Source organism: Mya arenaria, chromosome 4, assembly GCF_026914265.1.
Source record: "Mya arenaria isolate MELC-2E11 chromosome 4, ASM2691426v1".
Taxonomy (NCBI): domain Eukaryota; kingdom Metazoa; phylum Mollusca; class Bivalvia; order Myida; family Myidae; genus Mya; species Mya arenaria.
The window spans coordinates 65,942,172-65,966,178 of record NC_069125.1 but is presented as its reverse complement, the minus strand read 5'-3'; the positions used below and the strand labels follow the sequence as shown (position 1 = coordinate 65,966,178).

The 24,007-nt window shown below is 36.2% G+C and overlaps 2 protein-coding genes across 5 annotated transcripts; one reads left to right on the top strand and one right to left on the bottom strand.

Moving 5' to 3' along the window:
- Positions 1-1,201: 1,201 nt before the first annotated feature.
- On the bottom strand, positions 1,202-18,210 carry LOC128232254 (uncharacterized). Of its 2 annotated transcripts, none has more exons than XM_052945704.1 (11): positions 18,175-18,210; positions 15,296-15,410; positions 14,789-14,940; positions 13,840-13,962; positions 13,284-13,526; positions 12,915-13,029; positions 12,215-12,558; positions 11,112-11,251; positions 9,860-10,623; positions 4,644-4,850; positions 1,202-3,011 (listed from the first exon to the last, which is right to left on the bottom strand). In XM_052945704.1, the coding sequence occupies exons 2-11, from the start codon at positions 15,399-15,401 to the stop codon at positions 2,992-2,994; spliced, it is 2,214 nt and encodes a 737-aa protein (XP_052801664.1). In that variant the 5' UTR covers positions 15,402-15,410; positions 18,175-18,210; the 3' UTR covers positions 1,202-2,991. The 2 variants fall into 2 exon arrangements, with proteins under 2 accessions (XP_052801664.1, XP_052801665.1); XM_052945705.1 differs by having other exon boundaries at positions 18,171-18,196.
- A 2,814-nt stretch (positions 18,211-21,024) lies between these two features.
- Positions 21,025-23,907, top strand: LOC128230563 (uncharacterized). 3 transcript variants are annotated; one of them, XM_052942961.1, is made up of 3 exons: positions 21,555-21,587; positions 21,745-21,775; positions 22,291-23,907. In XM_052942961.1, exon 3 carries the CDS (start codon positions 22,309-22,311, stop codon positions 23,554-23,556), a length of 1,248 nt encoding a protein of 415 aa, XP_052798921.1. In that variant the 5' UTR covers positions 21,555-21,587; positions 21,745-21,775; positions 22,291-22,308; the 3' UTR covers positions 23,557-23,907. The 3 variants fall into 3 exon arrangements, with proteins under 3 accessions (XP_052798919.1, XP_052798920.1, XP_052798921.1); XM_052942959.1 differs by lacking the exons at positions 21,555-21,587; positions 21,745-21,775 and adding an exon at positions 21,025-21,111; XM_052942960.1 differs by lacking the exons at positions 21,555-21,587; positions 21,745-21,775 and adding an exon at positions 21,159-21,204.
- The last annotated feature ends 100 nt before the right edge of the window (positions 23,908-24,007 follow it).

The following is a 24,007-nucleotide window of genomic DNA, read 5'->3' as shown; positions in this document are numbered from 1 at the left end:
ATATACTTATCTGAGGTAGGAGAAGAGTTAATCCTCTTCTGGGAAAGTTATCTTCTCCTAGTAATGTTATTCTTGTGGAGTTTTTGAACTTGCCAAAAAGATCCAGTGTTTTTAAGCTTTTGTAAGTTGGCTCTAAGAATTTTTTTGTTGTTGCCAAGTGGAAAGACAGGTGTTGAGTACTGCTCACAGAGGTGCAATGCACTCAGAAATTCTTATCTCAGCATCAAATAAAGTTATTGCTCTGATTGGCTTAGAATACAAGTCTTCAAATAATAACAAGCAAATTTGTTCAATTAATATCCCCCACCTGATTGGGCTAAGTCAAGGAATGGAAATCAATTGTTGGTGAAATATATATAATTATGAGTTTGAGTTTGATTGCAACTGTTTGAAAAAAAATAAAATGTTTATAATGTAGCATTTAGAATTGACCAAGAATATTTTTTTCACAGATTTGACCTATTGACCTTGTTTTTGACCCACTTTTAAAACGCAGGCGAAATTTAACCCAAGAGAACATTCTGATCATGTTTGAACATAATCTGACCAATCACCACCATAAAATAGTTTCCGACAAGATTTTTGAAAGATTTGACCTAGTGACCTCATTTTTTATCACATGTGACCCATTAAAGCATGTCCAAGAGTTCATCAAGGAAAACATTCTGATCAAGTTTCATGAATATAAGACAATACTGTGCCTCTAATGTGTTTCAAAGATTTTTCTAAGATTTGACCTAGTTACCTAGTTTTTGACCCCATGTGCCCCACTTTTACAAGCGGTCAATATTTCATCAAGGGGTATATCATGACCAAGTTTGAACAAAATCCGATCAATCATTTCCATTACGGGCAAAAAAATTCTAAGATTTGACCTAGTGACCTAATTTTCAATCATATGTGACCTAGTTTTATTTATGACCAAGAGTTCATCAAGGAAAACATTCTGATTAAGTTTCATGAATATTTGACGATGTATAATGCCTCTAGTATGTTTCAAAGATTCTTCTAAGATTTGACCTAGTGACCTAGTTTTGACCCCATGTGACCCACTTCTACAAGTGGTTGAGACTTGATCAAGGATTTGAACATTCGGATCAAGTTTGAACATTGACGGACGGACAGACAACACCAAAACAATATCCCCCTCCCGAAACCTTCAATTTGGCGGGGGATAAAAAATTAAAAGCATAAAACAACAAACATTCATCAATCTTTATTGTATTTACATCATAAGTATTACTTTGTTCAGAAATATTGATCAGAGAAATAAATAAACCAGTTATACATTATAGGCATCTGAGAGATTAATTATTACTTATTACAGCAGTGAATATCAAATAATCTCCTTAAAGTCAGGATAATCTTTAACAAACAAGTGATGGGGTAAAGGCAACTTAATTTAAATCATAACATGGTATTTACCTATATGATTATAAAAATAATTTGATATTCCAAACTAACTGCCATTATAAGCCTTCAAGTAAGCTAAAAATAGTTTGAGATAGATATATCATTTTACATATACACGGGTAACTTTTTATAAACACAAAATACGGAAAATAGCAATAAACACCAGTTTGTATCACTCACATGTGCATTTGTTGTGAAGGTATTAAAGTATCAATAGATATAACTTCAAAATTATCATGTGATGTATAACAGTGTAGGAAAATATCATATATGCCTTCTTTCCATATCATTCTGTGTTTTTACTCTCTGAAAGGTTTTGATCACTGACAAATGACAAACATCCAAATAGCCCTTCGTTACCTTTTATATTTCTTCCATTGATAATTTTATTTCATCGACATAGCCTTGTATAACTGTCAGTTAAAATTTGGCGAGGACAAAAGCCAACAACATTATATTGGTGATGTTTAAGTGTAAGGAAAACGCTTGTTAAATGACATCAAAACATAGCACAGACTAATAACTGACACCACTTTAACATCATGCTATTTTGTGATACATTGGGGAGTAATATGTTCAATCATAACTGTGTTTCTACTGAAATCATTATTTTCAACAAGCTCCACTACAGGAGTTGTTATAGTAACAATGATGCCGTAAATTCACTGTAAGGTATGGAACAGGAAACTGATATGCATATACCCGGTAGTAACGGTCATGAATATGGTATCTAAAGTATTAAGTACTGTACACTTAATTGTCTGATTTGATTACTGGTAGTTTGTACATCTCAGTCTCAAAACATTGTGAATAACCTGCATATGTCAGGTTTACATCTTTCATGGGTAATGAATATTCAAATCAGAATGGCACTAATATCACCCCTATTTCCCCCATTCAACAGGTTCCTGTTAGCACACATTTGTTCAATCATGAAGAACTCATGAACTAAGCTACAAACAAATTATAAGTATGAAACATAAATATATATTATATTATTTTATATAGACTTCTTGACATCTATTAACGACAAGGTAAATTTCATTTAATGTTCAAAATATTGAAATCTTAAGGAATTAACACCGATAAAATTAATTAGATTCACACTATTGCTTATTATCTTTGACTAATAACTTATAATCAGACCAAGACTTTACTTGTCTTGAGTCTCTATCGCTGAAGTTTTCACTCAAGTTGGAGTTAAGATGCAGCATAAAATGCTTGGTAAAAATTTAAAATCTGAAAAAAATGTTAAAATCTTCAATTTGTAAAATAAAGGCAGCTTTAGAGTGTTACATACACACTTGCAATTCTATTAAAAAAATAAAGTCTTTGGAACATATATTTGAAATAAAATCAAAAATATAAAATAAGCAATCAGAGCAAATCCTTAACAAATGAAACACACTGAGTACAATATAATGAACATTCATACTTTATGGAATACTCTATTGAATAGCTTAAATAATGTACAATTTGATTTCTGCCCTTGCCAGAGCTATTATTGCCAAAGTGTTCATATCCACTGTGTATGATTCACTCTGGAGGACAAGAAGAGTACATGCTGGCTGGTCTGTTCTATGATGAGCTCTGGCAAGCTGTAACAGATGAAAGGATTCTTTATACAGAAATACATACCTTAAATGTACCTAACACACATATTAGACCTAGAAGAACAAGATTTAAGTGTTATCTATACACTCCATGATTTTTTATATTTGGTAGTCTTTCCTAAGAGTTTCTAGAAACAAGAGCAATAAAATTAATCCTTTTGTTTGTCTATTCTCGTCTGACCAAGGACCAGCCACACCTTTTAGTGAATGGAGTCAGGGCCCTTAGAATTATAAAGATAGGAAACAAAATGCCTAAAATTTACAATACTATATTTTAAACAAGGAAACAAAGAAAAGGTTTTTTACAGAATTGAAGAATTGAAATTAAATATAAGTGTAGTAGTTTACTTGTACAGAGCTGAGCATAAGGAGAAAAAACATTGTAGTGAAAGTGATGATACTCGGTTGTGTGACATGTTACATGTCGGTTGTCAATGTTACACAACCACTTTTGGGGTGCTAAATTACTTTCCTAAGGCTTCAAAACTAATCTTTTATTTCACAGGGGATCTGGTCTGGTCAAGCCATAATGCTGCTAATAGGCACTGGCAGACCCTTAAAATTCTAACAAAAGGGACTTGTTACATATAATATTCATTGACTTTAAAAACATTTGTTTAAGTTTGAAATCAATATGAACAATTTCTTACGTATGGCAACAAGGTTTTTGCATCACAATACAAAGTTGTGTCATTCATTATTTTTTCTACAAAATTGGCAAGCTTATATATATTTATCCTTACTATAAAACATGAAATAAATCATTTTTCTTGCATGTGCCTAAGCACTTCCCTTTTAACCATATCAATAATCCTTTAGGCTTTAAGGTAGCACACCCCTAATGAAAACCTCCACTTGAAACTCTTCAATTTTAATGCTTCAGCCTATGTTGTTAAGCACAGGACTAAAAATCTTTTGAGGGTTTCAAGGCAGGTGGTTTGAATCCAGCCAGAGGCACATTTTTTTGTGATTTTTTTCTTCTTTGTTTGCATCAGCTAACATTTTTTACCAATGTTAATATTGTATTTTCATTAAAAAGTATTTAAATACCTGTCTACACATAAATATTAGCATCTATGAAGATTTATAACTTGCAAGCAGGGCTGAAATGGGTGGTTGGGAATTACAAACTCTATTTTAAAAATAAAATAAGATGATAAAACATTTTGATTTTTTAACATAATGTTTCCAAAAGATTAAAGATAATTATTAATAAAGAACAGGTCATGAGTACTTCTAGAACTTGTTGATTTTGCTTTTTAACTTTGATGTTCCAATTTTACGCGGTCAAAACAGTATGTTAAAATTGAAATACCATATGACTTTTTCAGTAAAGTATGATTCTATTTGTTGGTGATGTGATCAATAATGTATTATTTCTGAAAGCAAATATATTTCTTGTTACTCTGAAACCAAATTATTTTGTTTTTGAATCCAGGAAATGGTACACATTAAGAAATTATCAAGTGATCATAGTTTAAAATGATGCCCATTAGGGGTGTGCTACCTTAAATACAAAGTAAAAACAAAAAAGGACTTATCAACAATAACTGCAGATGTGCCATACAATTGTAGCCAACTATATCTTCATTCATTACAGGCAACCCTTTCACATACCAGGAATGACCTTGCAGTTGAACTTATTCTCAAATGTCTGTACGATAGAGTGAATGCCGCTGGCGTAGGAGCATATGTGACTGCCTGTGTTATCATCCATCTTGTAATCCCCACACAGTAGGCCCACCACGTGCACGGACTTGTTTGAATTTGGGTCTTCCATACAAACCACTGCCCCACTGTCTCCATCCTTGGAAAATGGCGCTACTGAAATAGCATTGCCAAATGATTAAATTGATACTCAATTTGAATTCATAGTTATCTGTGTGAAAGATTTATTTTGATGTTTTACTGTACCAAGTGAATCATGAACACATGTTAGTCACCTAACAAGACATAAATGGTACAAAATATATCCTAATATATGCACTATAATCCACTGTACCCTCTCCTAACATATGCACTTTAACCAACTGTTACCTCTCCTAACATATGCACTATAACCCACTGTACCCTTTCCTAACATATGCACTATAACCAACTGTACCCTCTCCTAACATATGCACTAGAATACACTGTTCCCTCTCCTAACATATGCACTTTTATCCACTGTTCCCCCTCCTAACATATGCACCATAACACAATGTACCCTCTCCTAACATATGCACAAGAATACACTGTTCCCTCTCCTAACATATGCACTATAACCCACTGTACCCTCTCCTAACATATGCACTATAACCCACTCTACCCTCTCCTAGCATATGCACTACAACCCACTGTTCATTCTTCTAACATATGCACTATACCCACTGTACCCTATTCTAACATCTGCACCATAACACATTGTACCCTCTCCTAACATATGCACCATAACCCACTGTACCCTCTCCTTACATATGCACAATAACCCACTGTACCCTCTCCTAACATATGCACTACAACCCACTGTACCCTTTCCTAACATATGCACTATAACACAATGTACCCTCTCCTAACATATGCACTACAACTCACTGTACCCTCTCCTAACATATGCACTACAACTCACTGTTCCCTCTCCTAACATCTGCACTATAACTCACTGTTCCCTCTCCTAACATCTGCACTATAACACAATGTACCCTCTCCTAACATATGCACTACAATTCACTGTACCCTCTCCTAACATATGCACTATAACCCATTGTACCCTCTCCTAACATCTGCACCATAACCTACTATACCCTCTCCTAACATATGCACTTAAACCCACTATACGCTCTCCTAATATATGCACCATAACCCACTCTCCCTCTCCTAACATACGCACTATAACCCACTGTACCCTCTTCTAACATATGCACTACAACCCGCTGTACCCTCTCCTAACATATGCACTACAACCCGCTGTACCCTCTTCTAACATATGCACTACAACCCACTGTTCCCTCTCCTAACATATGCACTATTACCTACTGTGCCCTCTTCTAATATAGGCACTATAACCCACTGTTCCTTCTCCTAACATATGCACTAAAACCTACTGTTCCTTTTCCTAACATATGCACTATAACCCACTGTACCCTCTTCTAACATATGCACTACAACCTACTGTTCCTTCTCCTAACATACGCACTATAACCCACTGTACCCTCTTCTAACATATGCACTACAACCCGCTGTACCCTCTCCTAACATATGCACTACAACCCACTATTCCCTCTCCTAACATATGCACTATAACCCACTGTACCCTCTTCTAACATATGCACTAAAACCTACTGTTCCTTCTCCTAACATACGCACTATAACCCACTGTACCCTCTTCTAACATATGCACTACAACCCGCTGTACCCTCTCCTAACATATGCACTACAACCCACTGTTCCCTCTCCTAACATATGCACTATAACCCACTGTACCCTCTTCTAACATATGCACTACAACCTACTGTTCCTTTTCCTAACATATGCACTATAACCCACTGTACCCTCTTCTAACATATGCACTAAAACCTACTGTTCCTTCTCCTAACATACGCACTATAACCCACTGTACCCTCTTCTAACATATGCACTACAACCCGCTGTACCCTCTCCTAACATATGCACTACAACCCACTGTTCCCTCTCCTAACATATGCACTATTACCTACTGTACCCTCTTCTAATATAGGCACTATAACCCACTGTTCCTTCTCCTAACATATGCACTAAAACCTACTGTTCCTTTTCCTAACATATGCACTATTACCCACTGTACCCTCTTCTAACATATGCACTATAACCCACTGTTCCTTCTCCTAACATAGGCACTATAACCAACTGTTACCTCTCCTAACATATGCACCATAACCCACTCTACCCTCTTCTAACATTTGCACTACAACCCACTGAACCCTTTTCTCACATATGCACTACAACCAACTGTACCCTCTCCTAACATATGCACTATAACCCACTGTACCCTCTCCTAACATATGCACTATAACCCACTATACCCTCTCCTAACATATGCACTATAATACACTGCTCTCTCTTCTAAGATATGCACTAGAATACACTGTTCTCTCTTCTAAGATATGCACTAGAATACACTGTTCCCTCTCCTAACATATACACTATAACCCACTCTACCCTCTCCTTACATCTGCACAATAACCCACCCTACCCTCTCATAACATGTGCACCAAAACCCACTGTAACCTCTCCTAACATATGCACCATAACCCACACTACCCTCGCCTAACATGTGCACCATAACCCACTCTACCCTCTCCTAACATATACACTTTAACCCACACTACCCTCTCCTAACATATACACTACAACCCACGGTACCCTCCCCTAACATATGCACCATAACTCACTGTACCCTCTCCTTACATCTGCACTATTACCCACTCTACACTCTCCTAACATGTGCACAATAACCCACTCTACCCTCTCCTAACATGTGCACCAAAACCCACTGTACACTCTCCTAACATATGCACCATAACCCACTGTACCCTCTCCTAACATGTGCACCATAACCCACACTACCCTCTCCTAACTTGTGCACTATTACCCACTCTACCCCCTCCTAACATATGCACTATAACCCACTCTATCCTCTCCTAGCATATGCACTACAACCAACTGTTCATTCTCCTAACATATGCACTATACCCACTGTACCCTATTCTAACATCTGCACCATAACACACTGTACCCTCTCCTAACATATGCACCATAACCCACTGTACCCTCTCCTAACATATGCACTATAACCCACTGTACCCTTTCCTTACATATGCACTATAACACACTGTACCCTCTCCTAACATATGCACTACAACCCACTGTGCCCTCTCCTAACATATGCACTAAAGCCCACTGTTCCCTCTCCTAACATATGCACTATAATCCACTTTACCCTCTCCTAACATATGCACTACAACCCAATGTACCCTCTCCTAACATATGCACTATAACCCACTGTACCCTCTCCTAACATATACACTACAACCCACTGTACCCACTCCTAACATATGCACTAAAGCCCACTGTTCCCTCTCCTAACATATGCACTAAAGCCCACTGTTCCCTCTCCTAACATATGCACTATAACCCACTGTACCCTCTCCTAACATATGCACTACAACCCACTGTGCCCTCTCCTAACATATGCACTAAAGCCCACTGTTCCCTCTCCTAACATATACACTACAACCCACTGTACCCACTCCTAACATATGCACTAAAACCCACTGTTCCCTCTCCTAACATATGCACTATAACCCACTGTACCCTCTCCTAACATATACACTACAACCCACTGTGCCCTCTCCTAACATATGCACTAAAGCCCACTGTTCCCTCTCCTAACATATGCACTAAAGCACACTGTTCCCTCTCCTAACATATGCACCATAACCCACTCTCCCTCTCCTAACATATGCACTACAACCCAATGTACCCTCTCCTTACATATGCACTAAAACCCACTGTTCCCTCTCCTAACATATGCACCATAACCCACTCTCCCTCTCCTTACATATGCACTACAACCCAATGTACCCTCTCCTTACATATGCACTAAAGCCCACTGTTCCCTCTCCTAACATATGCACTAAAGCCCACTGTTCCCTCTCCTAACATATGCACCATAACCCACTCTCCCTCTCCTTACATATGCACTACAACCCAATGTACCCTCTCCTAACATATGCACTAAAGCCCACTGTTCCCTCTCCTAACATATGCACTAAAACCCACTGTACCCTCTCCTAACATATGCACCATAACCCACTGTACCCTCTCCTAACATATGCACCATAACCCACTGTACCCTCTCCTAACATATGCACCATAACCCACTATACGCTCTCCTAACATATGCACCATAACCCACTCTCCCTCTCCTAACATATGCACTAAAACCCACTGTACCCTCTCCTAACATATGCACCATAACCCACTGTACCCTCTCCTTACATATGCCCTATAACCCACTGTACCCTCTCCTAACATATGCACTATAACCTATTGTACCCTCTCCTAACATATGCACTATAACCCACTATACCCTCTCCTAACATATGCACTATAACCCACTGTACCCTCTCCTAACATATGCACTAAAACCCACTGTACCCTCTCCTAACATATGCACTATAACCCACTGTACCAACTCCTAACATATACACTATAACCCACTGTACCAACTCCTAACATATACACTATAACCCACTGTACCAACTCCTAACATATGCACTATAACCCACTGTACCAACTCCTAACATATGCACTATAACCCACTGTACCAACTCCTAACATATACACTATAACCCACTGTACCCTCTCCTAACATATGCACTATAACCCACTGTACCAACTCCTAACATATACACTATAACCCACTGTACCAACTCCTAACATATACACTATAACCCACTGTACCAACTCCTAACATATACACTATAACCCACTGTACCAACTCCTAACATATACACTATAACCCACTGTACCAACTCCTAACATATACACTATAACCCACTCTACCCTCTCCTAACATATGCCCTATAACCCACTGTACCCTCTCCTAACATATGCACTATAACCTATTGTACCCTCTCCTAACATATGCACTATAACCCACTCTACCCTCTCCTAACATATGCACTACAACCCACTGTACCAACTCCTAACATATACACTATAACCCACTGTACCCTCTCCTAACATATGCACTACAACCCACTGTACCCTCTCCTAAGCTGTGTTAAAAATTGAATGCAAGTAATTCTTACGATCTGGCAATCTGTCTCCTCCATGAAAGACGCGGGAATTTTCTGGAACATCAACCTTTGGCTCAATAAGAAATTGAAATACTGGTAGGGCATTCTCTGATCCTGTTGTTTCATTTTTCAGTTTCTCAATACATTTCGCTATATCTTTTGTCACGTTGTCTTGCCCAACCACTATTCCATGGGTTAATTGTGTCCTGCTACCATGTTTGTACACTACCCTTCTTGCTAAATTTCCACTGTAAAAGGTCCAGTGTTGTGCTGCTTCCATTCTTGATGACCGCATGAGGTGCTTTTGGCAAGACCGAATAACATTATTTGAAACCTTGACAGCTGCTATGTCAAGGAAGTCATTTTCATTCAACATATAATTGCATGGGCCAAACTCTCTGTAATCCAGGCCATTTTTTACATGAATATTTGGTTTACAGTTCTTAACACAGTGACCACATGTCAGAGCATACAGATCCTCTTTTTCTTGTTTAGATTCATCCGTTGGTTTGATATTTACAAAACATCCTAAGCTGAAATAGTTGTATTTTTTGTTGTCTACAATTCTTTCATTTTCTGACCTAAGCTCATGGCCTTGATCAATATCTGCACTAACTTGGACTTTCTTTGTAATAAGCTGAGTTTTGTAACCATGGCAATACTGGGCCTTCTTCAAAAAGTAGTCCACATCATTTCGGTCCATCAGAGTCAACTGCTGATTCAGTCTTAAGACCAGCCTCCCGTACTGATGTCCACAACTTTCAACACTTGGAATCCTTTAAACAGAAATGGCAGTGATTTTTGGCAACAAAAACATGATTAATAAAACATTAAGTGATAAACATGACATTTTATCCATTTGAATTGAATTGTTTCTTACATACATCAAAAAATTAATCTGAGTGAAATTTGACATTGTAAACAATATATTATACATTTTACCAACAAAGTTAAGCTTTCATCAAAATTCATTAGTTGTATCACGGACCTTTAAACCATGGGTTGATATCTTCCTTCTATGTCTATATAGATTGTTTTGAACTCTCGCTTGCAGGGTGATTTCATCCCAGATCATACCAGAAATATTACTTTCGAGATGTCCGCCATCTTGTTTTGAACGGAGAAATTGTCCTACATTTATCTACTGCAATCTTCATATTTATTGCTGTAACATATTTCTCAGTAAGGGGATAATAGGTCCGCGGTTGTCTACATGTAGCATCCATTCAGGCATAATTTGTAATATTTAGAAACTAAAATTTACCTGACAATATTACACATGACTTCTGTTGGTAGTTGGGGTATATCTGGGATGTGTGTATCCACAGTTACGTCAGCAACCTGCATGATTCCATGCAGCTCAAACTGCAGCTTCTCCATCAGGCCAAGAATCTCCAGCTTCCTCTGTTTGTCAAATGAATGGCTCATTGTAAAACATAGTTATTACATCTTCAAATACAAGTGCATGCAGTACAATAACAATCCAATGAAAGTATAAACATTGCACACTCATAGACATTCTTGTCTTCAAAATATCTTCTATTTTGCTACTTATAGGGCCAATTGTACAGAGCCTTGTTTAAGTTAACATAATATAGTTGATGATGTGCTGAAGTATTTAAATACAAGCAAGTAATGTACAGCTGAAACAGTGTTCTCAAATCTTGTTTGAATTACAGGCCCCAATTTCTCGAAACTTTTTAATCTTAACAGGCTTAAGTCGCTTATTTCAATTAGCCAAAATACATACTGAAAATGGATTTTGATAAATGAAAAATGGTTTATGCTGATAATCATACAGATTATTTATACATAATTTCTAAAGATTCTTGAAGAAGTAAATGTAACACATTTTATAGAACAACAAAAATAGTGAGATTAGCTTAATCCTGTTATAAAGGAGTTAAGAAGTTTCGAGGATTTGGGGCCAGAAGATCTCAAGTGTTCTGTGTATCATTAAACTTCGAGAGCAGTAACAAGTTGAAAGTGTAAAGGTGATGTTAAAAACCTTGTTAACTTTAACTGGGCTCTGAACAATCAGCCAAGAGTCTTCTTTTAACATGTATTCTTTAGATATCGATAAAAAATACTTTAATACTGATAAAATATTATATCTTAAGGAAACTCTTATTTTCTGATTTACCTGGACATTTTCTTACATATTTACAAATTATCAGTAAACTATGTATACATATATATATATATGCCTTAAATAAATACATTCAATATGGCTTCAACATGACCAAAGGCTCTAACAATAAGGATTGCTTTCAGCTAAAATTTTGTTCCAGACCAAAAGTAATTGAACCTTCAACCAGCTAATTTTACACAGTTTCCTTTTCATGTACATGGATGTAGACAGCTCACCTGAATGTAATCCTCAACTTCATTGATGAGTTTCGACATCCCCCTAATGACATCGTACATGAACATACGGCATACAAACATGCCATGGGAGATTCCTCGCGACGTATCCCAGTCCATGTTCTCCATCCCACTCGTCAAGTCCTTCATCTTCTTGTCAAAACCAAAGAAGCCCTCATTGAAGAAATCCAGAACCATTGCTTGTGACAGGCCGTATTTCTTAGCAAGGTTTTCAACCAGCGTACATTTAATTTTGTTGGTAAAATAGGCCACTATTTTTCTGCGGAATATCTGGTTCTTTTCCAATGCAGTCAAATCTGCTGGTATCTTCATATTTCCATCATTGGCTATCATACAATAAATAAGATTTTGTTATAAATACTAAGATAAATTTTGGCTATTACTAGAATTGGGCCATCATACAAATTGACAAATGTACAGAACAGTGGAATGGCTGCCCTCAGGTTATAGTAATATTGACAAATGTACAGAACGGCGGAATGGCTGCCCTCAGGTAATAGTAATAAAGCATCCTATTTCAAAAAAAGCTCCTGTCAGTTTTTATAGATATAATAATGCAACAGTAGCAAGTAAATGGAGGTGTTTTATTCCATCTATCAAACTACAATTGTATTATTACTGACTTGTATTTTGTTGTACAAATACTGCAGCCATTTTGAGCAAAATGCCAAAAAAAGCTTACTTTCTTGCATTCCCCTGTCGGGGGAGATGTCAATAATCACGTTCTCGTCCTTCATGGCCAACTGCAGGCTTGTGTCGATGGCAGACATTATCGGCACTTCAAGCTCCTCACCCTCCTGTGGACGCAAACTGTTCACTTAAAGTACTTGCTAACAATATTACAATAGGATATATAATTATACAACTAAAGTATGTAAAATGAAGAGGGATGTTGTGGTGCAGGTATTACAAGGTTCAGGTTTGCGATATTCCAGGAAGTCCCAATTCTCATCGCAACGACTCTTATGCTCAAATATCAACTGTTACACATTCAACTATAATTTAACAGTTAATATATCAACGAACAACGAAAATGATCCGAATTCAATACCTTTGGAATGAATTTGTTGATAAATGCTGCTATTTGCTCAAACATTGCCATGATTTTGGTCTCGAGCAGTGTCTGTATGAGAGCAGACAGTGACTGGGTGGAGGGCTCTATAATTGGGTCCTCCTGGTCAGAGATGTCGTAATACCGGTAACATTTACAGTCTTGTGTGCTGTAGATGACAATGTTACCCTTCTGCACATTTGTCAGCAACATCGTTGTACTCTTCAGAAACTCCAAGAAATTCTGAAAATTGATGAGCCTATTCCAAGTGATCTTGCTGGGCATAACTTGACTAATGATGCCCATACAGCATACAAAGTCAGTTATTTCTAAATTACATAGAATTGAAATGAAAAAAACAGCATTTTTCAGCCACAGACATTTAAGATTTACATAAGAGTATACTTCATGTATGCAACCTAAAAAAGTTACTTAATTGGCTTCCATTTGCTAAGTAACCAAAAATAACGGCAAAAGATATTTACAAAAAAATGCAGTTGTAGACAACTTTCAAATTTTATACTTATTTAATCATTTCTCAATAAACATCCCATACCTTGGCAGACGTGACCACACACACACAGATGGTACATTCGTACATAGAGGCATTCCCTGTTGATGATTGGAACTCGGACCAGGTGGTACGTTTGTGATCCTCCTTGTCATCTCCATATGATACCTGCAACAGTTATGAAAAGAAATACTGCATGCTCCTCTTACAAAACAGGCATAACTGTAACAAGAGCTTTCACAGGCAGAGGACAAATGCCCCTGATTTAAAATGTGTTCAGAATATTGGTAGTGCCAGTTATACAGATAAACAGAAAGCCTCACTCAGCTTAAACATTAAATGAAGTGAAAACCAAAATGTTTATAATAATACAGCAATGCCAATGGTCAATTTATTGCAACTTTCAAGCAAACAATTTAGTTACTTATCATTGATTTTTTTTTTTTTAATTATACCTGTTTTCAAATAAGTTGACCTTGATCTTTGATCTGTTAATTTGATAAATAATAGGGATCAACAGGTCAAGTTTGAGGACTGTAGGTTGAAGTGTTCTAGATTTAGACAAGTTTTGTTTTCAAGGTAACTGTTACCTCTAACTTTGACTTTCATACCAGAAGAGTCTTCTTCAGGTCATGACAAAACTCCCTACCAAATTTGAGGACCTTAAGCACAAGCATACTCATGTTTTTAGTTGGCAAAGCTTTTTGATATCAAGGTCACCATAAACTTTGACAAACAATCCTCAAAATCAATAGAGGTCCTCTGCTGATCAGGTTAAAAGTTAGAAAGGACAATTATTACAAAATGGGCCATGCAATTAAAATGTTGCTCACATATCATAAACATTTACTCTGAAATATCTTAAGTTGATTTAAAAAATGTGGACTAACGGAGGGACAGCCCAGGTGATTATTATAGGGAATCCACAATTATTTTGCTGGGCCGTAAAAAAGACAAGTTGAAAATTTCGAAGCTGATGTTTTTTATGCTTTACATGATTCTGTACGAAGAGATCTGGTTTCTTTAGTCCCTTTGGCTCATCAAAAACATAGAGAGTGACGCTGCTTCTGAAGTGCTCCGCAGACTGTACAATCTCCTTCAGCAGTTCTCTCCCATTCAACGTAGCATCAGGCAGGCTGCCAGCTTCTACAATAGATATACATGTATTTGTCAGTGAGTCAGTAAAACTGTTAAAATCAGGCCTCACTATAAGTAAATTGATGTTTTCAAGGACATGCAATTTATTTCAAGATGAATGCCAAAAAGCAATATCAGCTAAACAATAGCTTATTCTTTCTCACAGTTTTCCCACAAATCTTGTTTTTTTTTCATTATTATTGAAATTTCAAACTTGAAAATGTTATAAACACATCTATTACTTGTATTATTTTAAAGCTTCTATGATTAAGTTAAAAATGAAACAGTAATTTTATATTAATTATACTTACATACATGTTGTCTATTCAATATATAAATTGTTACAGTAATAAAGAAGTTTTACCTGTGATACGACATAATCGTGGCACTAATTCAGCAAGTCGCTGCTTTAAGTGTCGGTACCTCGGGTAAAATGAGGCAGGAAATGTAAACTTTGTTCCTTTGTCCATTATTCAAATCTGTAAAGTAAAACACAATTTCAACTAATGTTGGTCCGCGGAGGCTTCATAAAAAGCAGCTTTGCTATTATAATTAAGTAGTTGCATTTTCTCACCTTACCAAGGTATTGCACATGTACTAAGGTTAATAAATAGCCTCTGTGGCCGAGTGGTTAGGGCATCCACCAAAAAAGTGGGAGGTGGAAGGTTCAAATTGCAAATGGGGCTCAGTTGCTGACCCAGCAGCCAATAAAATGTACCAAATGCCTCTGGCATGTAGGATAGGAATCATGATTCAAGATGTTCATCAATTAAAGTGTCTCTTAACTCTGTTTGGCATGCTGGTAAAGATGACACTTTAATGAACAAGCACTGTACTTTTTTAACATTCACACCTTCTTCAGAAACTACTGGTTTCTTCACTTTTTATTATGAATAAATGAATAATACCATAACATTTTATTTCCAAAATTTGCCAAACCTTCATCTTTAAAACAACATTTGTTTGGGAATTTTCTTATGGGGAAAGTGGGGAGTGACAAAACAATATGTAACGGTATGGTTAGTCATTCTAAAATGCCATCCAGGCATATTTTTAATGATGTTTAGCCTGGACTAAACATCCAGGCTAAACATCATTAAAACCTGGACTGCATTTTAGAATGACTAGGTCCACATAGCCTGCTATATCATTATATTGAAATAAACCAGAGATTTATTTATATATATATATATATATATATATATATATATAAAATTATATTTTAACGGAACATTATAGAAAAATGATTTTATGATGATTTTTCTTTCTTTTTTAGTGAGTTTGAAAGATGTTTTTAAAAATAGCCTATTTCTGCGACACTAGCCTATTTTCGCGAAAATAACATTTGTCTACAAAAATAGCCTGCTATATCATTATATTGAAATAAACCAGAGATTTATTTATATATATATATAATTATATTTAAACAGAACATTACAGAAAAAATGATTTTATGATGATTTTTCTTTCTTTTTTATTTCTTTTTTAGTGAGTTTGAAAGATGTTTTTAAAAATAGCATATTTCTGCGACACTAGCCTATTTGGTAGTGGTGGTATATCGAATTATGGCTTTGTTGTCGCCTATGATCTCAATGTGCTATCGACTTCATTCGTCGTTATTGTCTCGGTGCTATGAATCTCCGTGTACTTAAACTCTTTACTTTTGTAGAAAAACGGAAAGTTGCCAATAAGTTTAATTGTTGTTATTCTTATTTTGTTCTTGCATGCGTTAATTACAGCCTGTTTGTATCTCGCAGGAAGTCACACAAAGAAGTCACCAAATCTTGCTTTGCTCCAATAGAAATGTCATGTACTTCCCCTGCCAGTACTCCTATTGTGATGACTGAGCACGAAACATTGTGCCTATAGAGAATTTCTTCCGTCCGCTGTTGTAGCTTTTTTCTGGCATCTGAGTACTTTAAGCAATGGAAAATGTAGTGATCTGCTGTTTCTGGCATTTTACATGTGTCACAGCAGTTGTCTGTATGTTCCGGAGTGATTTTGGCCCAGTGATCTTTGAGGCGCATATGTCCGCTCAAAAGCTAATTGATTAAACTATACATTTTTCTGTTGTTTTCACCGACACAAATTCTTTTCCCTGGTTCAATGGAAACATCATGTATGGCGACAGATTTTTCTTTGTGGTGGTATTGTCGCGGCCATTTTTCCTCCCTAATTTTGCATTTCATCATTTGTCTCACTGTTTTTCCATCTATTTTTTTATCAAATTCTTGGGCTAACTTTGTAGCATCCATTGCCCCTACTTTCGCTTGTTGGTCTGCTGCCCCTGATGTTCTGATGTTTTGGTGTCCAATGCACTTTCAAAATGTTCTCTTTTTCATCAATATTGGATAGATGTGATTTAATGTCAAGTACAGTTTCAATGTTATTCGGGGGTAGCTCAGTAGAAGCAAAAGCTCTGTGAATTGCGCTCTGACAATTTGTATTGACCTGTTTTTTATCCCGAGTGAGACTAAGAACTGCAGCGCTATTAAATTAATATAATTTCTATACTGACAAGTTCTCCTGTGTAGTTGTTGCTGTGATTTGAGACACTCTTGTTAAGAAGTATTGGTTAACTATTGTAACCCTCGAGGAATATAGCAGCCCCTGCTCCTGTTGGTCCTGGGTTACAAAGTGTGGAGCCTATTTTATTTACGGTGAGATAATCCAATCAAGGGACACGTGTATCAATCATCATCAATTAGTGACATCAGGCTACTAAACACTCTTGCTATACGCATACTTCGGAACTGAATGCGTGAACAACAAAAACAGATTGAAGTTATATTGTATTCAACAGAGACCACATAAAGAAAGCACCATTATTTTCTTAAGAGTTTTTCGTCATCTCATGTTCATTATCTGAATAAATGTCTGAATAAAGGTTCACATGTCTGCAATAATTATATTGATATTTATCAAGTTAAACTCTCGAGTTATGTTGAAATGTCATTTTATCAATTTTAATTATTTTTTTGTTAAATTTTAGACAATATCAAAGGGCCATATTTTAACGATCAAGCCATGTGACGGACACCTATGACTAGGTTACTACAGTAGGTGTAGCCAGTACATAGGTCTAACTGCTAACTTGTATAAAGCCTGACTGGTCAGGATTCTTGCAAACTAACCACAGGAATTTCAAGTAGTGATTGTATATACAAACATATCATAATACGTTAGATAATGAATTTGTTATTCTTATTCTTATTGAATAAATACAACAAAAATAATACCCACAAACAAAATCCACTTTCGTTTTCAATGGGATTTTCCAGTTCTAGTCGAAACGTCCACCTTTTAACCGGTCTCACACTCACACGCGATTTTCAAATTTCCTACTATACGCAGTGACCTCCCGTGACAGAAAAGATCTCTGCCACATTGAGCGAGTTAAGCTTGATTTCAGATATAGGCCTATAAACTTTTTTTAAATGTTTTCTTTTTTGGATAGTTTTATCAAATTTCAATTTTTGAACATGCATTGAGGCATGGACCGATAGGTCCGTGATTGAGGTTGAAATACAACTGAAAAACATATTCAGATTTATAGTTTATAATCTATACCGATATGATATTTTAACAGAGCAGTGAGTTACTACTACTACTACTACTACTACCACCACCACCACCACCACCACCACCACCACCACTACCACTACCACTACTACTACTACTACTACTACTACTACTACTACTACTACTACTAGTGCATAAACCGACGCTATTTTTTTTAATTTACTGGGATTAACGTGGTAGACTGGCCCAATACTGAATTTCGATTTGGAAAAATACGCAACAACTGTGAACGATGCATGTGTCGTAATCGATGTCAAAGTAACTTCAGAAAATAAGATTCAATGCGTTGTACACAACGATATCATTTTTTTTGTAAGTTTAAGACAATTTTCTTTTTTTCTTGCAATGGTATCATCGGGTGTCTAGTCCCTTCAATAGCTTTCAATAATTCACGGATCATATTCAGTTATTGATTTTATTTGCATTTATTTTCCTTTAAATATAGGATCCGTCAAGAGTCAATATACGAGTTATATAAATAACTAGGCACATTTTTATTTTCACGGGTTCGGGGAGTGTGTTAGTAAGAGAGCCTTATGATGAGAACTGAATACAAAATAGAAACGAATGCCCACCATACGAAGGTTTATCCAATTAAAGATATTGGGCACAGTTATAATTTAGTAATTAATTAGAATTACTTATTGACAAAGACTTCTACAGTATCAATCGAATAAAGAGTGTGTTTTGTACAAATTTCTTACTGAGCATTAATATTAATATTTTTTTATTAATATTAATTATTTTTACCACATTGTACATGTAATATCAAACAAAAAGTGTCCTTTGTAAACTTTGCACATCTGAAATTATTTATAGAGGTAAAGGGTTTTTTAAAACAATGGAATATTTCTAAATAAAGATCGAAGTAACTTTATTATAGACAGATATAGCAATGCTTACTTGCACGAAAATCTTAAACCAAATCACTTGCATGAGAACATGACAGGAAAGCGATTTAAGTATGGACAAACGTGTTGTGGTACAACATGATCTACAAAGAAGGGGGCAGTTAATAATTATTACTGAGAAATGCTATGAACATGAACTCGTTCGGACATTGTACTTGCTTTGAAATTTGTCCATAACTTTTGTTAAACACCAAACAAACCTTGACACTTACCAGAAAGAATACATTTGCAAGTTGAATAAATATTTTGAATAGTTTACATATCTGAAACACTCGGATAACGGACTTATACAGACAATGTACAAATATTAATAAGAGCTGTATAGAGTTTCAGGCCTAAACTAAGCAAACCTCCGAAAAACAAAAAAAATCACGAGAGTAAATTTTGTTACAATGCAGGTACTTTGCGCCTATTCTAAAGATCCTACCTTCACGTAAACCATCCGTAAATGTCGAATTCGTTGGTTGAATCGGACGATTTATACGCCACATTGTACGGCCGATGTATTATTGCGACCAAGTGATAATTCCCATGTATAATAATTATATTTTTTGTATGAAATCAATAATGCAATGCTGTTGTTTTTAAATTTTAACCGGGGTCGTGCCACTTAAGGTGGGACAGACTCCCGCAAGCGTCTTCCGCGGGCTCCGACTGTAAGCCATTTACAATTTGGCGATTTCACGGACATGTCCTAACGATTTGATTTGATTTTATTTCACTGTTTTATTGAATCTAAATATTATATAAATTTGATATCGAATTATCTACATTGGCATAATTCGTATAATATTTCGTAACATGAAGAAGAAGACGCCAAGAAGAATACAGTTAAAGCCCATGAGTAACTTATAAAGGAAACATGTACATTTTTATAAAGATTTTCGGCAGAATGGCAATAATGCGTGTACACAATAAATTTGAATCCTTTGCGTGTGAGGTATAATTGAAATAATGGTTTTGGAACATATTTGATGTAGATTATCTAACTTGTAATGAATAATATTAATTATTTTATAGTCCTGAACAATTATTCTAAACATAAACTTTAATGTGCTTCATATGCAATGTTAAAATGAACAATAATCTTTAGTATCAATTAAAAAAACAAATCTTTTCAGCATCACGTATTGTTGTACAAGTTTAATATCCACTTACTGTATATTTAAAATACTTCTAAAGCACTTGTTTTTGGTACTTTAAAGTTTCGGACTTGTATTCATTTCAACTCACATTCTTTTTATATAGTCATACATTATATAGTCATACATTATATAGTCATACATTTACATATTGACGGGTAATACAGCCCTTTTCAATCCAATATATGTTCATAAAGCAAGTCCGGATATGTCGACATCAGCGAGCAAATATCGGAGCAAGGGCTAGTATCTCTTTTGATGCATTTCAAATCTTTATAAACAAAACAAGATAGGGTTCGCATTATAATTTTATTTTCGTGTGAGATAAGTTCGATACACTTTTCGGAATGTTAGGAGTGATAGTATCGCTTGATATATAATAGTCTTAGATCACAGGATATATGGTCACAGTCCGTGCGTATGAAGAATGGTTATAATCAAAGTAATATATTAAACAATACAACTATTATCGACTGACAATAACTGATTTTGAAAGACCAAGGACATAAAGAGGTGGCATGATGAAGAGAAGTTTAAAATTAAAGGTAAGTCGGCTTATTGTCGTATATTTGCAATATGGGCAGCAAACAATGACAAGTTCCTGATCTAAAACGTTCATTTTCGTGTTAAAGGCAATGGTAAATCATATTATTAAATTTGTATTTGAAAGAAAGTACATGATTATCATGGCTAACGATGAAATTCATTATTGCTTTTGAGAACACCGCCTCAAATTAGTGTTTCCATTTAAGACAACACTCACTGTGTTGATGTTGGCAAACGGAACATCTATTTCTCTGTTTACAATTTCAGACAAGACCAAATGTTGATATTGTCAAACGGTGCATCTATTTCTCTGTTTACAATTTCAGATAAGACAAAATGTTGATGTTGTCAAACGGTGCATCTATTTCTCTGTTTACAATTTCAGACAAGACCAAATGTTGATGTTGGCAAACGGTTTGACTATTTATCTGTTTACAATTTCAGACAGCACCCACTGTGGTGATTTTGGCAAACGGTGTGTATATTTCCATGTTTACAATTTCAGATAGAACCCATTGCGTTGATAGTGGCAAACTATGTGTCTATTTATCTGTTTGCAATGTTAGACATAACCCAAGATGTGTTGATAGTGGCATTAAACGGTGTGTTTATTTATCAATTTACATTTTCAGACAGCAACCACTATGTTGATGTTGGCAAAGGGTGTGTGTATTTCTTTCTTTAAAGTTTTAGACAAATCTCATTGTGTTGATGTATGCAAACGGCCGTTGTGTTTATTTCCATGTTTACAATGTTAGACAGCATCCATTGGGTTGATAGTGGCCAACGGTGTGTCTATTTCCATGTTTACAATGTTAGACATCATCCATTGTGTTGATAGTGGCAAACGGTGTGTCTATTTCCATGTTTACAATGTTAGACATCATCCATTGTGTTGATAGTGGCAAACGGTGTGTCTATTTCCATGTTTACAATGTTAGGCATCATCCATTGTGTTGATAGTGGCAAACGGTGTGTCTATTTCCATGTTTACAATGTTAGACATCATCCATTGTGTTGATAGTGGCAAACGGTGTGTCTATTTCCATGTTTACAATGTTAGGCAGCATCCATTGTGTTGATAGTGGCAAACGGTGTCGTCTATTTCCATGTTTACAATGTTAGACAGCATCCATTGTGTTGATGTTGTATGATCAATTTCGATTTAACAATTTCAGACAATACCCATTGTGTTGATGTTGGTCTTTGCAGTCCTCATATTTATGCTGTATGTATCACCCACCACTAACAGACGCCACACTTACAACGGTTCCGATACTGCTGCGCTAGAGATGGAAGACAAACATATCGAACAGAATGATTTGTATTTTGATAAATTGTTCATTCGTCACGACTCGGATCGTAGGACTTTTCTCAAGGGCGCAATACATTTTGTATGGGACACTTATTTGAAATACCATTCACCTAACACCCTGAGGTCATGTGTGAATGGTCGGTTTCTTGTGTACTCGTGCACTGGTGGTACTGTGTGTGGTGGTCTTGCTGATAGACAGAGGGGCATCATATCCGCCTTCCTCCTTGCTCTCCTATCTAATAGGACGTTCGTGGTGGATATGGCTAGGCCGTGTGAACTGGAACGCTTCTTGGATCCAAACCTGTATGACTGGATCAAATGCAAAGACTATATCAGAAAACTTTCATCCAAAGATATAACAACATTAAATTACCATAATGAAAGACAGGAATTCAAACGATTGCTGTCAATCAACAATAGCAATACCGAACTATTTAATGATACGGTTGTAAAGATAATACTGAATATGTGTGCGCTGCCTTTATTTTATAGCGCCAACTTAACGGCAGTACGGATGCCGTGGCTAAAGCTTTATACGAAAATAGATCTTATAAACATTGTGTATCATATACTTTTCCGCCCTGGCAAGAAACTGTTACACGATTTAAGACTAGTTGACCAACAGATAGCCAAGAAACATCTACATTGTGCTCATATCCGTATTGGCAAAAATCCAGATATTCCGAATGATCCAACATTCGTCCAGAGTAGAGGGTTCATCAACACAAGCACGATATCATCTTTCTTCAAAAGAGGGACAGATCGCCACACAAATCTTGTATTTATTGCTGCAGATGCTTCACACGTCCGGAAGGAAATGACAGCTCGCCATGAGCACGTTCTGCAGCTGAACACAAGCATAGTTCACATTGGTTTCAGTCGGAAGACCCCCGAGGCATGTGGCGGTTTCTACTCGGCGATCCTGGAGCAGCTCGTTCTGACACAATGCGAACAGCTGGTCCTTACGTCCAGTGGGTTCGGGTCCATGGCGGCCTATCTACGAGGCATATCGTGGGGACTTTTTCAGTATAATTCAAACCGTACTAACGATGTATCTTTGCGGAACTCCGTTTCGGAGCATACGCTCGAGGCCGACATGAAATCGCATGGATTTTTTATTCGATACTAGGGGCAACTTAGTACAATATTTGTACAAACCGATAATGAAAAATCAAAGGAAAAAATAAAAATACTCGTTGTTTATTTTTATCTTTAGGGAAATGCACAACATTGTCGTCTGGATTTTACCACACTATATTAATTCTTGTAGGGGAGATACATTCAATGAACTTTAAATAATCCATATTAACATCCTGAAAATTGTTACAATTTATTGTCCAAAAATGGTGCATTAGGAGCGTATTTTATTACCTTTTGGACGATTAGGGGATGCGCCCCCCACCCCTTCCCCCTTAATTCGCTAGTGACAATTGATTTCTTTTCTGGTCCATTCAAAATTGTCTTACTGTATTGATTTAATAGTACTGATAAGAACATTCATTGATGCCTTTATGGTGCAATTTCATTTTACTGATATATGAAATAACGTCAAAGGGTTTCTACCAGTCATTTACTGGTCT